This window comes from Harpia harpyja, chromosome 1 (genome assembly GCF_026419915.1).
Source record: "Harpia harpyja isolate bHarHar1 chromosome 1, bHarHar1 primary haplotype, whole genome shotgun sequence".
Lineage (NCBI taxonomy): Eukaryota > Metazoa > Chordata > Aves > Accipitriformes > Accipitridae > Harpia > Harpia harpyja.
The window spans coordinates 24,761,520-24,776,790 of NC_068940.1; the positions used below are offsets into that span (position 1 = coordinate 24,761,520).

Genomic DNA, 15,271 nt, shown 5'->3' on the forward strand with positions numbered 1-15,271 from the left:
TTTTTAGAACAAATTAGCTTGCTATATGGTCCTGTGTTTGTATAGATGTTTTAACCAAGCAAGGACAGCAGTTACATTTATAATGGGAAAATGGGCTCCGATAACCAAGAAAATGTGCATCGAAAGTTTAGGAGTGAAACAGAGACAGCAGTAGTTAAAAAAGGTCTTTCTTAACGCTACCATTGCCAGATGTAAAATGAATCTGGATTTAGGCAGATTTTAACAGATCTGAATCTGCAGACAAAAAGCAGTCAAACACTTTGACTTCTGGAATTAAGAGAGTCGGGCAGTTGTCAGTACAGATCCACACTTCAGCTCTGAGGACTAGAAAACTTGGGGTGATAGTAGATTTCCAAGCAGCTGCAGGAAGAGCTCCCTAAACACCTTTCCTATGTGAAAGACATGAAGTACTTGTATTTGGACTTTCTCTTCAGAAATCAGAAACATCAGCAAAATCTTTCATACATTAATATGTAGGGGGGGTTGTTATGTCTTTGATGTACCTCTTGGACTGTACTTGTGAAAGTGCAAAAGGGCCTAATTTTAAAATGCAGGCAGTGAGTTGTTTCTCATGATAAAAATGGTCACCTGGAATTATTTTTGTCTGGTTTTTGTTGCTGAGCACCGAAGTGGGGAGAGGTTGTTGGGTTTTTTTGTCATATAAGTGCCTCCTGCCCCAGAGCAGTCAGTTTGATGTCCAAAGTCAGTCAGCCACTGAGGCCTACTGTTTTGTGGTCTGTCTTGTCTGTCTTAAAACTGTTTTACTTACGAATAACCAATTAAAAAGTATATAAATTAAAATTATGAAATATGATCCAAAGCTACTGTGAGCTGTAAGGCATTCTGCTACTCAGGTATCTGCAGGCAAAATAACTCAGGAGTAGTGTGGGAGGGAGCTCAAGTTAACTATTATTAACTATTACTAACCAGCTCGAGTTAACTATTGTCCCAAAGTATCAGAGTGATGGTGAAACAACAAAGCTGAGTAATGTAGCTTCATGCCACGAAAGATTTCATAAGCTTAAAAGGCCGGGCCAAATGATGGCTGCTCTGACGGTCTTCCTGAAACAACCAGTTTCCAGTTGCCTGCCTGGTTTTTCACTGTGTCAAAGTCAATGTGGTGATATTGGTGGAAAATGGCACCCTATGTTAGTTTAACTGTTCTGTTCAAAGATTTGAAGTTCATGTTTCCCTGGCTCTTTCCATAGGCAGTGGCGATTCTGACAGCTACCTATCCTGTGGGACACATGCCGTATGGCTGGCTGACAGAGATCAGAGCAGTATACCCTGCTTTTGACAAGGTGAGTGCCTATGTTATGGGTGTAATAAATACCTTTTGTGTGGTTTCCCATGCGTGGTCTTCCTCTTTCTCTCTGTTACATTTTAATTTAGGGATGGCTTCGGTTTCTGCCAAACAAATATGAAGAAAGTTAGTTCATGGGTCCGTAATCAAGTGTAACAGATTCTTTAAAAAATAAACAAGCCAAAGATTAAACAGGGATGTATTAATGGCCGTCTGTTGTCTCACTTCTTCTTACTTTTGCTTTGATGCCTATTGTTCCTTGTCCCACTGATAAGGTTTTCTTAAAATCCTAGTTAAAATGAATGGGTTTTGGTGGCTTCAAGCTGTTGTCTGATTTATGATTTTAACCTTAGCTCTGTGTTACAAGGTATTAAGCTACCTTTTGAATAGATAGGTGCTGTATTTTTAAGGATTAAAAAAAGTCCTCACTTACTTACTACGATGTAGCTACTTGGCCAATGAAGTGATTTCTCACAAAGTGTGCACCAGTGAGTGAGCAAGCTCACATCTGCTCCAGATTCTGTGGTATGTCTCAAATGGATTTGGGTTCATTTGCTTACGTCAATATTTAGCAAAGGTTGTTTCATAGACCGACAGTAACACAGATAACACATTATTTTAGTAGTACTGACTTAGCCGACCAAGACTGAAGATTTTTGTTGGCAAATCATGTAATTATGTAAGAATGCAAGGACTACTCCTGGAACTGAGCACAGAGTAAATATATAACCAACATTAATTTTGTTTAGACTCTTTTTTTGCTCTGTTTTAGAACTGGTACTCACTAGCCTGTATGTTGTGCGAAGAACAGTCATGTCCTGTGACGCTAATTCAACTGCCAGATCCTCTCCTTCCTTTATTTACCAATTAGTAACTGAACTTTGTGGTTCCAAATACTGATGAAAAAAATCTTTCCTTGCTCTGGGATGTAATTAACTGAAGCAAGCCCTGTTTGATATGATCCACCATATTTCCAAGGAGAATTTAAAAACAAAATAAGGGAAAGTCAAATCAGTCATAACTTCCTAACTTGCCTGTGTACAGCTAAATTGACCTGTCAGATAAAATACAACATGAAGGCTTTCTCAGAGGTCATGCTGCTGAAAAGGAGCTGCAGATGCAAAACCAATAAACTGCAAGATAAAAATTGTTTGGGACAGGAAACACAGGGGCTGCTAACCTCATCTGTTAGGAGCCACAATCAAATGCACTATCGCCAAGCAAAATTAACAGCAATTAAGACTCCTAAATTCAGGTCTCATTTAGCTGGTGGAAGATGTGCTGACAACTTTAGTGGTGACAGGGTTAGACCATGATTTGTCTGTTTGTTTATTTCAGTTAAAAGGCTTCTTCTCATAGAGCTCTTGTGGAACAAACGTGAGGAAGAAAAAGCTAGGGTAAGACACAGATAGGTTCAGTTTATCTAATTGCCAAAAAAGAATATAATGGGGATTTTAGTTGCATGTTTTAAGAGCAATTTGGCATAAAATGTGCTAGGTGAGGTAGCAGTAGTATAAAGGGTATCTCATCCTGGCAAGCATGTGTGCAAATGCCTCCACTGTACCTTTCAGACAATAAATACCAAACCAGAAACCCACAGTGGGTTTTTTTAGATTGCTGTGAGAATTGGTTTACACTTGGTCTCACGTCATTCGCATGTCACTGTACCTTTCGAAAGCTTTGTTTCCTTAAGCTAAGGCTTTCTCAGAAGAGTCTGGATAGAAGCACTTTTTATTTCCGGACTCTATAAAGCCTCCGTTGTGATTTTCAGATGCTGAAACAGTTTGCATGTATGCAAGCTCTCATTTTCTTTTGTCAGTTACTCAGAAAGCTGGCAATGCTGATGGTCATCAGAAGCACGCTGCATTGCCTTAACTGACTGATGGGATTTGGGATCCAGATAGTAGGCCCCTCTTCAGTGGCTCTAACGGAGAAGTCGGATTCTTGTCTCCTCAGGGAAATTGTTGCCTCTGTCCACATATGTAAGAGAGATGCAGGGTCCTGCTTCAGTCTTTTATAAGACTGTGTCCAGAGCAACCTCATGGCCTAGCAGCTACACTCAGGTTAAGGGTTACTACTGATTTTCTGAAAAAAAAACAGGCACATCCTAGTTCTGTGCTCTCTTTGCTGTTTTATATGGTGATAATGCTGTTACTCTCAGTGGACTGTGCCATCTGATTCAGAGCAACACCACCAACTGTGAGAGTACTTGTGAACGGTATTTATCTGATTAATAGGTGGGAATGGATACTCTTTTTTTTTTCTCCATAATGTGCATAGTGTTTTGATCCAAGAACTAAATAGTGTGCAGGAGATAGGAATAAAGAGTACGTGGTCAAGAGTTAGAGCAAAGGGTGGAATAGAGCAAGGGCAGAGCTAGCAGCAGTGAGGTAGGAACAAACGAGACCCCTTTTTCTTCACAGTCCTTTTGGGTGTGCTTTCCTTCCTCTCTGTTATTATAGCCTTGTTAGAAAGCTGCAGCAGAGTTCATTTGAACACTGGTGAGTGATGTAAGCAAGGCCTATCCTCACATACATAACAACTAACAGTAACGAAGTATTTCTTCAGAAACACAAGAGTTAAGAATAGATGCATGAAAAAAATGTTTACAGAGAGTTCTCATAACCTGTTCCCGAAAAGGGCAGACGTGGGAGTAGCTTCCTGCTTTAGGGTCTGGGTTGCCTACATGCATCTTCATGCACCCAAACTTCCAAGCAGATATTTAGGGAGGAGCATGGAGCTGTCCAGGTGCCGTCACTGTATTGATCACCACAAAAGCTTTAAATTGCAAAATTCCATCAACTACTTGAATGAGTTTGAAATGGTGTGCCCTTCACAAAGCTCATGTTCAGTTTGTCCACTCCCAAGATGTATTTGCCTAAGTTCCTAATTCTCTTAGGAGTAACTTCAGTAAAAGAGGCTGACCATGTGACAGATACTGCTTTTTACCTGAGTTACATCGAGGATGAATAAATATTGTACTACATCTCATGGTGCAGGTTTTATCAGCATTGGCACATACTTGTGTATCATCTCAAACAGCCCCAGGGTAAATGCAATAGATGACCCAACAGCCTATTGCTACAGGGCTCCTAATGTTGCCCTGCTTTTGATATCCCATCCTGTCCTGTTACAGACCATTTAGTTTGTTTTTATGTGTTCCCTGAGGGCAGTTTTAAATCTTCAGCTTCATTTGCTATATTAGACATTTGGAAGAGGGCTTTTGTTGTTGTTTTAAATAAAACTTCACAGCCATGTGAATACAGAGCCCATGTTCAAGGTGGAACATCTAATAGTCCTAATTATGTTCTGTTCATTAAACTGCATTAACAGAGCCAGCTGTTCCAGGAGCTTTGTTTATATTACCTACTTGTCTAATTGGATCAGTAAGGGTGCTTGCATTGGTGTATGGATTTGGTACCACTCTGTGGTAAAAGGGAATGAAATCCTATTTTTCCTGTGAAAACACGCTACAAACTTTAAACGAAGGTTTAAAAAAAAATCATGTGGATTTTCCTTAGAAAGAGCTACCACCCTTTTTCAAAGCTGAATTTCTTAAAAAGGACTTATTCCTTAGAAAAATAGGGAGATTACACAGGCCTCAGTGACCATAGGAGCAGTTGCTGTCAGTTTAAGCGGAAGGTATTCTGTGGTGGTACAAAGTACTCAGAAGGCTCTAGGTTAAAAAGCAAACAAGCAAAGGCAGACATGCACAGGCACAGACAGTCAGGTCCAACACATGATCCTGGTGCCGTCAGCCTCCCAGTAGTCTGGAGCCAAGCTAACGCTCGTTATCTCTTTCTCTTACCCTAGAATAACCCCAGCAATAAATTGGTGAACACTAACAGCACCGTCACAGCGACACATATCAAGAAGTTCACTTTTGTTTGCATGGCATTGTCCTTAACGGTAAGAAACCTTTGTTCAACTCTCTGTCTTTCATCTCAACCAGAAAATTAGCTCCTCTACCTAATGCTAAAAGCACTAGCAGTTCAAGAAAGGTGAGTTGTCTTTTCTTATGAAGCTCTGTTGCTTTTATCTGGAGGAGGGATTGTGATCATAGTACTGGAGTACTAAGAAAATCAGCTATCATTAACTCAGGCTAGATATCTTAAGGGCTAGAGTTATCCTGTTTAATTCTCACTACTTTTCATTTCAAGTCAGCCTCCACATGCAAGGAGTTACCAGACATCCGCTTCTCTTTGTCTCTTTTTTTTTTAAATGAACAAAACTTCTGGTAACCAGTGCGTCAGGAAAATGAAAAGCCACATTTGTCCCATGTGCAGTGGGATGGCAGCCTGTCCCCGGGCATCTTTCATCTACTGGGAACGGTGGGAAAGGCAGCACGTGTCGAAACTGCCGTAGCTGTTCCCCGCCACCTCGCATGGCAATGGTCTTCCATGCTGGGGGAACTTTCGTACGTGTTGGTTTTGTTTACTCTCAAAATGAACTAAAAAGGGCAATCTCAGAGGCGGTGCTGGCACTGACAGAAGGATGTAAAGGCTTGTCTGAGCTGGGAAGCATTGCAAGGAGCTGACATTCAGGGAGAAATTTTGCTCAGCCTGCAGCATTTCAAAAGGACCAGCTTGCACACATACATGTTCCCCAAGCAAACTGTTTCTGCACAAGTCTTCTTAGCAACAAACAGGCAGTTGTGGAAGAAAACTCATGCGGGTGGTGGGGATGGTAGCAAATAATGGAGCAGATGGCTGGGGTAAGTCCAACTTCTGTTTCTACAGAGGGCAGATATACATTAGTGCTTGGAGCTGGTCAAGCCACCCTCTTCCCGCTTGGGATGGACTCGCATTAGCAGCCATATGTCTGTCCGTGACGGTCCTTAGCAGATTTGTGATCCGTGCACGGTGTCCGAAGGAGTCCTGGGCTGGCTTCTGTCAGGGCCCCGCCAGGCGCCAGGGTCAGTCATGGCAGGGCCTGGCAGCCGTGGCCTGTCCCATCTCCCCAGCCAGGAGCGGGGCAGCTGGGGGAGCTGGGATGTGGGGCCATGGGTGGGCCCAGCTCAGCAGGACCCACGGCCGGGCAGGGCAGGGCTGTGGGGAGCTGGAGACCGGCCCTGCTGCGGGGTCACTGGGGGCTGATGGCCGTGGGAGGCTGACATGGCGTCGTGGGCCGTGGGCAGGGTGAGGGGAGCCCTGGGGGTCCGGGCAGGACCGCTGGCCTCGGGGCCGCGACAGCTTCTCTCCTCAGTACCTCTACTAGCAGGACAAAAGCCGAGGAGAACCTAGAAAACAAGTTCCTCACAGAAAAAGTCATTCCTCACACTAAAAAAGTAGGTGGGAAGTGCTGTAGTTGTTTTAGGATACAGTTCTCGGAGTCCTAAAATTGAATCTGTTCGTACCCCAGACAGGTTTTCTCTTTATCCCCAGTGTTGCGTGATTTCCATGGGGTAGCTGGCTGCTTTGTAACTCTCTCCTCCCCACATTCACAAATTCACTGTTGAGTAACAGAGGGCTGGCATAATTTCTCTCTCCCCTTCATTTTAGTGTAGAGCCTTTTTGACTGAGTTGCACATGGCCTATGCAGGAAGGGAAACTAATTTACGTTGAAGGAAACCTTACAGTACACAAGCCTGAAGTATTTGTAACCATCCCCACCCCCTAGTCACAACCTGGCCAAGTGGGATGCGGTACTCTCTGTCTTATTTCACAGTTGAAAATGAAGCGACTCAATCCATCCATAGCTGAATTCGGAGGTTTTGTCTGCTCTTTATTTCCTATACTTTTTCCCTAAACAGCTACAACTGGCTACCATCAAAGATAGAATTGCATGAGCCAATGTGGCATCTCTTCTGCCTATTAATTTCCTAGACTTAAGCTTGAACTCTTTTCATGTGGCTTAGAGACCAACGTTTCTGGCTCTAACTTGCATTTCCTACAGCATGCAATGAAGGCAGACTTAGGCCTCCACTGAATTGGCCATTGTCTGGAGAGTTTCCACGGCTCTCTATGTTATCTACCGTCACACACCTTGGAGGTTTTCTCTTGTGTGCTGTGCCAGGCCAAGGTTATGTTATGTTCTCTACAGCTGGAGCCTGCCTTGAAGTCTATCAATCAGTGTTGTCAGAGACCCACAAAGGGGAAATCTTTCCACTTAATAAATTGTTCTGAGAATGCTATTTCAATCTCAAGCTTTCTCTGAACTATTTTCTTGACCCTTCTGACCATTTATCAGCTTACTCGAGTTCTGATAGATCATGAGCTTCTCAAATTACCATCACCATCCTCTGCAGAGGAATTCTTGATTACTGCAATAGGCTTTTGTTTTGTAACTTTACAGGATTTTTCTTCCAAAAGTTCTCCATAGTACTTTCAAGGACAGTTCTTTCATAAGCTCATCGTGAGAGATTTGTCCGCACTGAAATTCCAGAAACACTTTTGAGGTCCATAGCTTTTCCTGTCCTGTTTCTATTTTTGCCTACTAGTGACAGATTGTTAGGATTGCTTGTCAACGGCCAGAGTGGAAAAATAGACACATGAGCTCTAAAGACACAGTTTGGTTCGAGGGCCTGAGCCTGCAAATGCTTCAGCACATAAGCTCAGTAGACATCGGTATCACTCAAGTTATAATGTGCCACAGGTTCTAAGGAACTGGACTTCAAATTTGCATCTGTTGCAGCCAAGTGAGTTGGCCACTGTAGCAGAGCTCCCATGGCCATCGCTGATTGCTGTGTTTTTCTGGAGGGGCTCTATTGCAACAAATGGCAGTCAGACTGGTGGCATCACCGTTGGTAACATCTTGTTCTTTGGGATCAGAGGGAAAGTGGGAAACAGGCTCCCAGGCTGACCAAGAGATCAAAACAAGTCAAATATTTAGACGTCATGTGACTCCATTCTTCAGTGGATGATCTACAGAAGGATTCCAGAGGATGGAAAAATAAAGGAAGTCCATTAACCACTGGAAAAAATAACAGTGAAACTTTTAGTATGAGCAGCAATCGTGCAGGAAAGTACCCTCCCAGTGTAAAATGCTGAGAGACCTCCCAATCATTGAAGACATGCTATTTCATGGAGTTGAAAGTAAAATGTCCTACCTCCTTCCACAGACAAGTCATGCCTGCACAAGAAGTCCTGTAAACCTGCTATTACAGCAGAAGCACTTTTTCACCCTTGTTGACAGAGGCAATATTGGGTCAGAGTGAAAAAAAAGGCATAGTTCTATTAAGAAACATGACTTTGTTTTTATTTTAAATCTTAATGGGATTTGAAAGGCTGCAGTTGAGCCTTCCCAGGCTGACTGGGCAACATGCAAATATGTTCTGCCGAGTGTGGTCATAAGTACCGTCTCATGGCTTTGAAGCATCAGGTGGGTATTAAAGCTGCTTCTTCAAAAAATGGGAATTAGTTGTATTGCTTAGTGAAAAAATTGTAGACAAGCTGCAAGGTTGTAAGTAGAAGTCATTAGACTCCCAATATGTAAAAGAGCTGATGTGATTACTCATATTGATGTGGTTTTGGTTGTAAGTAAGCAGTAGTTCTTCCAGCAGCCTTGTTCCATGGCTATGTAGCTGAACACAAAATGTATATAGCAGAGGGGAGGGACTCAGCTGAAGAATTTTGCCCATACAATTAAGGGACTGGTTCTGATTTTAGAAAATAAGGTATGCTTGGTAATTTACTCTCAGCTTAAAGAGTGTGCATATTGCTGCTTGCCATTATTTGTTACTTCATTGCTATTAGGCACTTCAGGAAAAAATGCTTCTTTCTATATATAAGGAGAGACACTGCTCCAAATGCTTGTCTTGCTGCCATTGCCAGATAAGGCTATTGAAGAGCTAAACATTTTGATTCAAAGCTAGACCTGTTTAGATGACCCTACAGTTCAGCCCTGAGATCATTGCAAAGCTGTAAACTAAGTGAAGACACAGACTCCCAGGAAAGAAAACTGGTGCATTTGTAGCACACATCCCTTTGGTTGTGGGATGTGTCAGCCTCAGTACAGTGCAGAAATCCCAAAATAATTTGTCCAGGTGCTGAATTACTGCATTTCTCCATTGCAGCAAAGGTTTGCTCTGTCAGGGGAGAGCATTCCCTCGCTTGTGAGCCGTGCATAGAGGGGCAGGCTGTGGGAGGAGTAAGCTACTCAAGGGCACCCTGCCTTACTCAGCAGGAGTAACAGCAAATAGGCTGCCCTTCAGCAAGGGTTTTTCTTAGAATAGTGGCAGTGTCTCTGAGGTTAGACACCACAGTGCAGAATTCAGGGGTTTTCCAAGGCAGCCTGTAGGGCACAGCTACTGCCAAATTACCCGTTTCTTTTTTTTAATTCTGTCTCCATTTCCCAGTTGAGCTCTTCCTTCAGTCTTCTGTGATGACACAGAAGTTGCAGTCAGTTAAGATCCTTTTTCCCTGGCTAATGTCAGCTGCTGGCAGCCACGTGATTAGCATTTGGTCATCTGCCTCTGAGCTGCAAGGCTTTCCAGGCTGATTTCATGTTAGTTAGTGCCCGCTAGATGAAAGTGATGAGCAGAGGGCTCCTTTGGGAGGGCACACGCTCCTTCTCTGCATCTGCTGCTGCCCACTCCACGTGGCAGTCGCAGCCATGCCCTCACACACACGTCTGCTTGCAAACCCTACACGAGTCGGTGAAGTTGCGTGCCCTGAGTTGAAAGCGGGCCATCGATTGTGCAAGCAGCGCTAGGGAAAATGGCACATCTAACTCTCTGAGGGGACTGGAAGTGGTGGCATCTGTTCATGTCTCAGTCGGCTTGGAAGGGAAGCGATGTCTTACTTAAGAGCTGCAAGCAGCCTCGTTTAAGTTGCTGTCATTGGGGTAAAAGCATGGCCAGCTCTATGTGGCTGAAGCAAGATCACTGCATGAGGAGCATACAAGATGCTGATCAGAGAAAGCCATTTCTCAGAGACCACTGTGAAGGCTCCCTAGCTCACCATCACTAAAAATGACCCAGAATCATCTGTACTTACTTGTTTGTTTATAGCAGGGAAGGAGCAATCAGTTCTGACAACAGTAATTAGTGAACTACGCTATTCAGTTCAGCTTCCTCTTCAAGCAGCCTCAGCTGGGACAGATCACAGTGCTTTAGGGATACATTTCCAAACACCAGCTCCTGTTAGCTGCGTGGTTCCTGTTAACTAAAGGGTCAGCAAGACACGTGGCCAGTTGTATCTTCATATTCTTGAGTGCCCTATGTATTACAACAGGTTTTCCCTTACCAATAAGACAGGCTCAAGGTGCCAAGGGTGACACGCTGTGCGCGCCACGCCACGTTCATCCGTCTGTCACCAAGTTAATGTACAGCCGGAGAGCTGCACAGTACTCCTCAGTTTTAACATGCGTTCTATTAGAAACGGCTCAAAGCTCACCAGTGCTATTATAAAAGGAATTTCAATGCTGCTTTGCTTTTTTTTTTCAGTGGACATACAGTTACGGACAAATGGGGAAAGTAGCAGTTTTCATGAATAAACAGACTGATTAGGAGAAGCTAATTGTGTAGAACGCTATCTTGTATATAATTAGCAGACACCGCTTAAGAAACAAAATCCAGATTCATTCATTCAAGTTTGCCCTGCGGTTTTTCATTCCTTTCTATTCCAAAGGGAGACTGAAAGATAGAGTAGGGGGAAAGCTTTCACATTTACGCTTATATGTGTGTGTGTGTTTTATGCAAGGCTTACAAATTTCAGATTTACATGTTAGAAACCACAGACAAACTAGTAAAAACTGTCTTTTAAAAAAAAAATTGCCATGACGTTTCAACTAAAGTGAAGACTCAGGCCCTTAAGCTGAACAAACTGATAGGCATCAGTTGTGTTGTGGTAACCAAAATCAAATGCCAGGTAACCTGCATTAGATTTAAATCTCAGTGAAAGTTTAAATTTAATGTACTTAGGAGCAAACACCTGGTCAGCTTACTGGCTTATATATTTGGGCCTGAGAGTTGAATATGTGTGTGTCAATACATGTCAAAATGTCACCTCCTTTACAGTGAGGTTTGTCCATAATCGGGGAGTCTAATAATAGCTTTAAAATGTTTCTTACTTTTAGAATATTACTTTCTACTTTATATATTAGGCCATTTTTTATATTCTATAATAAAATATTACAGGTTTTGTAAATAGAATGGAATATTTAGATTCATATCTGAACTTATTCTTTTGACAGGGGAAAAAATACAGCTTGATTTCTAAGGGCTCCTGCTGATGAGCATCTGTAGTTCAAGGAGTTACTGTTGGCAACTGTCTTGTTTCTTTCATTTGCTGGAAATTATCAGCCCCTTAGGAAGGGGCAGGCATTGTGTCAGCTCTCTAGTGCTTACTTCTTGTAGCACGGCAGCGTAAGATACCATCAGTTTGCAGTTATATTCATCTTATATATTAATGTATAGTGTATGTAATTATAACTATGTATCTTACAAGTATATAATCATATGCAGAGTGTAGTTATAGATAAGTGGGGTTTTTTACATTATAACGATCAGAAGTTTTAAGCTGCAGCATTTAACATGTTCGCCTGTGCATCTCTTATTTCCCCCCAACCATTGGCAGAAAAGTGGGACAGACTGCTGGGGACTGTAGGCTCTTTAACTGATCTTGCAAGATTCAAATAGATAGACCCCATCACAGTCTTAAAACAGCAGAGAGGGCTCCAGAGTCACAGGGTTTCTTTAGCTGGGTCCCTGTGATGGGATAATTTAGTTTCAGCCTGAAGAGAGGAGGAGGAAGGTCTTTGTTCCAGTTGATGACAGTTTACTGCAAGCCATCCCTATCATTTGCCTAATCTCCAGTCATCATCTGCTTGGTTATCTTCTATAATTAATCATCGAGCACCTAGGAGATAAGACAAAAACCCTGATCAAGAACAAGGAAGCCAGTGTAACAGGGAAAATTCCCTATATGAAAGAATGAAAGTCCAGAATACAGGACTCCGTAGCTGCTGTTTTCTACCTATTTCTTAATTCTGTAAGAGCTAGAGCCAGTCACTGTGGAAGAGAAGCAGCTGTGTTTCATTCAGGCTGAGAAGCCTTGTCTGGTTAAAAGGCAACTCCAGATGCCCAAGCTTTTGTGCTCTGCTTTGGATTTGGTTATGCCAAACTAGGAACTGCCAAGTGGATACCATCTGCCGACTCTCCTGTCCTGATGATCAGCAAGGCTTCACCAGCCAGTGAAATATAGGCACTAGCAGATAAAATTGGAGCCTGCGTGAGTGAAGACAGAATATTCATACCAACTCAGTATATTATTGCAATAGCATTGCTTTATTGACATATTCCCTGATGCTATGCAAACATTTTATACTCAATAGTTGTTTAATTTCCAGTTGAACTCAGCAAATCTTATTTCCCAGCCATCAGTCCGGCAGCTGTTTTTTCCCATGTGGGGCACCAAAGACTATCCAGTTTTCAGTAGGCCCATTTGCTCTCAAATTTTCAGTGTCTAGTCTAATAAATACACCATTTCATATCACTTTCTTCTTTTACCAATAAGTTGATTTTCCACATGATAATGTATCTTGAGTAAAGCTCTTGCATACATAAGACACTGATGTATTTAATATTTTCAGCTACGCAGTCCTGCTACACAGTGAGACATAAAGCAACTGTTGGTAAAGGACAGAAGGGAAAGAATTCTTTGCATCTCTGCAGCAAGACTGACTGCTGTCTTACTAGGTACCCTTAGCTTGCATTCGGGGTAATATGAATTAGGCTTGCATATTGAGAAACGCCAAGGAACAGGTTCCTGTTTCACTGATGAAACCTTCTGAAGGCAGAAGAGGAGTGTCCGTAGCGTGAAATAACTGCACGACAGTTCCCTGCAGTATACAGCTCTCACTGGGTGTCAGCTGGTTGGTGTCTGGAGTCCCATGCAGGCTGACATATAGCCACCATGAGTGCACTTAATGAGTTGCAATACTTACAGAAGTATCATGCGCTTCACTTTGTTTCCATCTTTGGAGACAAAACACCTGAAAGGTCTTATTTCAAGGCTGAGACACAGTAAATTGCATTCAGGACCCGACAGATTAGCTTTAATTTTTAGATGCCTTTTAGGCAGCTTCACTGTAGCCAGAGGGTGTGCAAAGAAGTATTTTAAAGTAGAATTTGCCACAAGCAGTGTATGTGAACATACTTTCACAAAAATGTAGTTAATTTTTTTTCCCCTTTCCTAAAGAAAATAAGGCTAGTTACCAGTACTACTGTGAAACCAGTATTAGACTGTCAGGTACCAAGAAAAGATAGGAATACTAGAATTTATGCACTCACTTTCACGCATTTGAGCAAACAGAGTGAGAAGGTTTCCATGTACACACTTGATTAAGTTTGGTAAAGATCAACCTGGAGTAGAGCCAAGTGATTTGCAAATTCTGACCAATGCGAGAGACTATCAAGGCTTTTACTCCATTATTCCTCCTTCACTCTCACTTAAAAGGCCTTTAGCCAAGTATCTGCCACCTCATCCCCATGGTTTCAAGTGATTCAGATGCTGGAAAGGGGAACAAGAAAAAACACTGTTTCTATTTCCTTGTGACTGATGCCACAGTTTTCCTCCGTGTATTGAGAGAGGGTTGCTACCAGAGAAAATCACCCAGTTATTACAACTTGTATAGCTCTGATAGCTATATAAATTCCAGGCTGCTAATGCTAGTTCTTAGTTCACAAGCTGAAGAAAGCATTTTTAGAACAAAGTGGTGATTTCTGAGGTCCTTAATTTAGGCGTTCCTCTCTGTGCTTTACACCTAAACCTGCATGCAATGCTGAAACCTACCCACTTGCCCATCTCAACTGTTACGTAGATGACTGATAGCAGACATTCAGAAGATGGCCCACCAAGGCCAAGTTGGGAATTGGGAGAGGGGAAGGGTTTGGAGGGGGATGTGGTAAAGTATGAGAGTATTTAATGCTGAAGAGAGAACCAAAGATGTAGTCTTTGTGCAGTGACGGTGCAGGAGAGCCCAGCAGCTGAACAAGTCGTTACAAATGGACTGATGTTAACAAAGGCTTATTTTTTCATGAATTTGCGATCCATGGTCGAGGGAATAGCATCAGGGTCTAAAAAGGACACACGATACTTTAACTTCCTTGGCCTTTCAGATACTCTACAGCTTTCCTGCAAAAGGGGAATGCAATATGACACCCAGTTAAAAAGCTGATTAATCTCTTCTATCTTGAGGATTTGGCTACTGTAGCATTTCTACTTTACTAGAAGAAACAGCTTAGCCACTCTGTGGAAAACAGGATTCATCATGATGATTTCTTTCATGTAAACAGTGAAATCTGTGAGTTTATCAGTGTTCATGTGCTCAAACTATAACATTGCACAGACTAAGTTACTCAGTAGAAATCAAAAATTTGAATTCTGGATCAGAAAGGTAACATGACTTCTGATGGCAATAATGCTTTTCAGTTTTTGAGATGCTTGTGTTTTAACAAACATGGCCAGAGACATGAGCTAGAGTTTTGCAGCACTGTAGTTCCGGCAGATCAGTTACCAGCCACTGCACTAGAATTTAGAAACAGAAGATTACTTAAGGGCCAACTTTCTTAAAGTGGCTTGTGTTACTACATTACCTAGGGCAAGCCTTTGTTGTTTCCTAAAGCTGACCAAGGTTATATGATTTTTGTGTGGTTTTTTGTTTGTTTTTTAAGAAAGTTAAGTCGGACTATGGAACTTTAGAGTTTGAATAATAATTAAAATTCTTCAGTGCATCAGATGGTATCAAATCATAGATTAATACTGCCTATCCTCATTCCCCTTCCACCAAATATAAAGCAGTTGTACTTTATAGTACATTGTCCAGTTCGTCCAGATTGAAGCAGTTGTTCATCCTCCCCTGTCCAAGGTCATGCTTACAGCTCTCCTCAGCAGGAGATTTTCCCTGAATATCTCCTTTTCTGCTTTTGAGAATAATTCCCCCTGAGCAGTGCTGAAGAGCTTCAGACTCAGAGTAGCTACTGCAGCCTATCTCTCCATTCCTGGTATTTGTTGCTTTTTTTCAGGA

At 42.3% G+C, this 15,271-nt stretch overlaps 1 protein-coding gene across 1 annotated transcript in view; it reads left to right on the top strand.

Annotated features, from left to right (window-relative positions):
* The window catches only part of ANKH (ANKH inorganic pyrophosphate transport regulator), a 104,516-nt gene that overhangs the window by 75,427 nt on the left and 13,818 nt on the right, over positions 1-15,271 (top strand). Inside the window, exons 7-8 of the mRNA XM_052781476.1 lie at positions 1,209-1,301; positions 5,117-5,212. Of these exons, the coding sequence (XP_052637436.1) occupies positions 1,209-1,301; positions 5,117-5,212 (189 nt within the window). The remainder of the gene's footprint in view (positions 1-1,208; positions 1,302-5,116; positions 5,213-15,271) is intronic.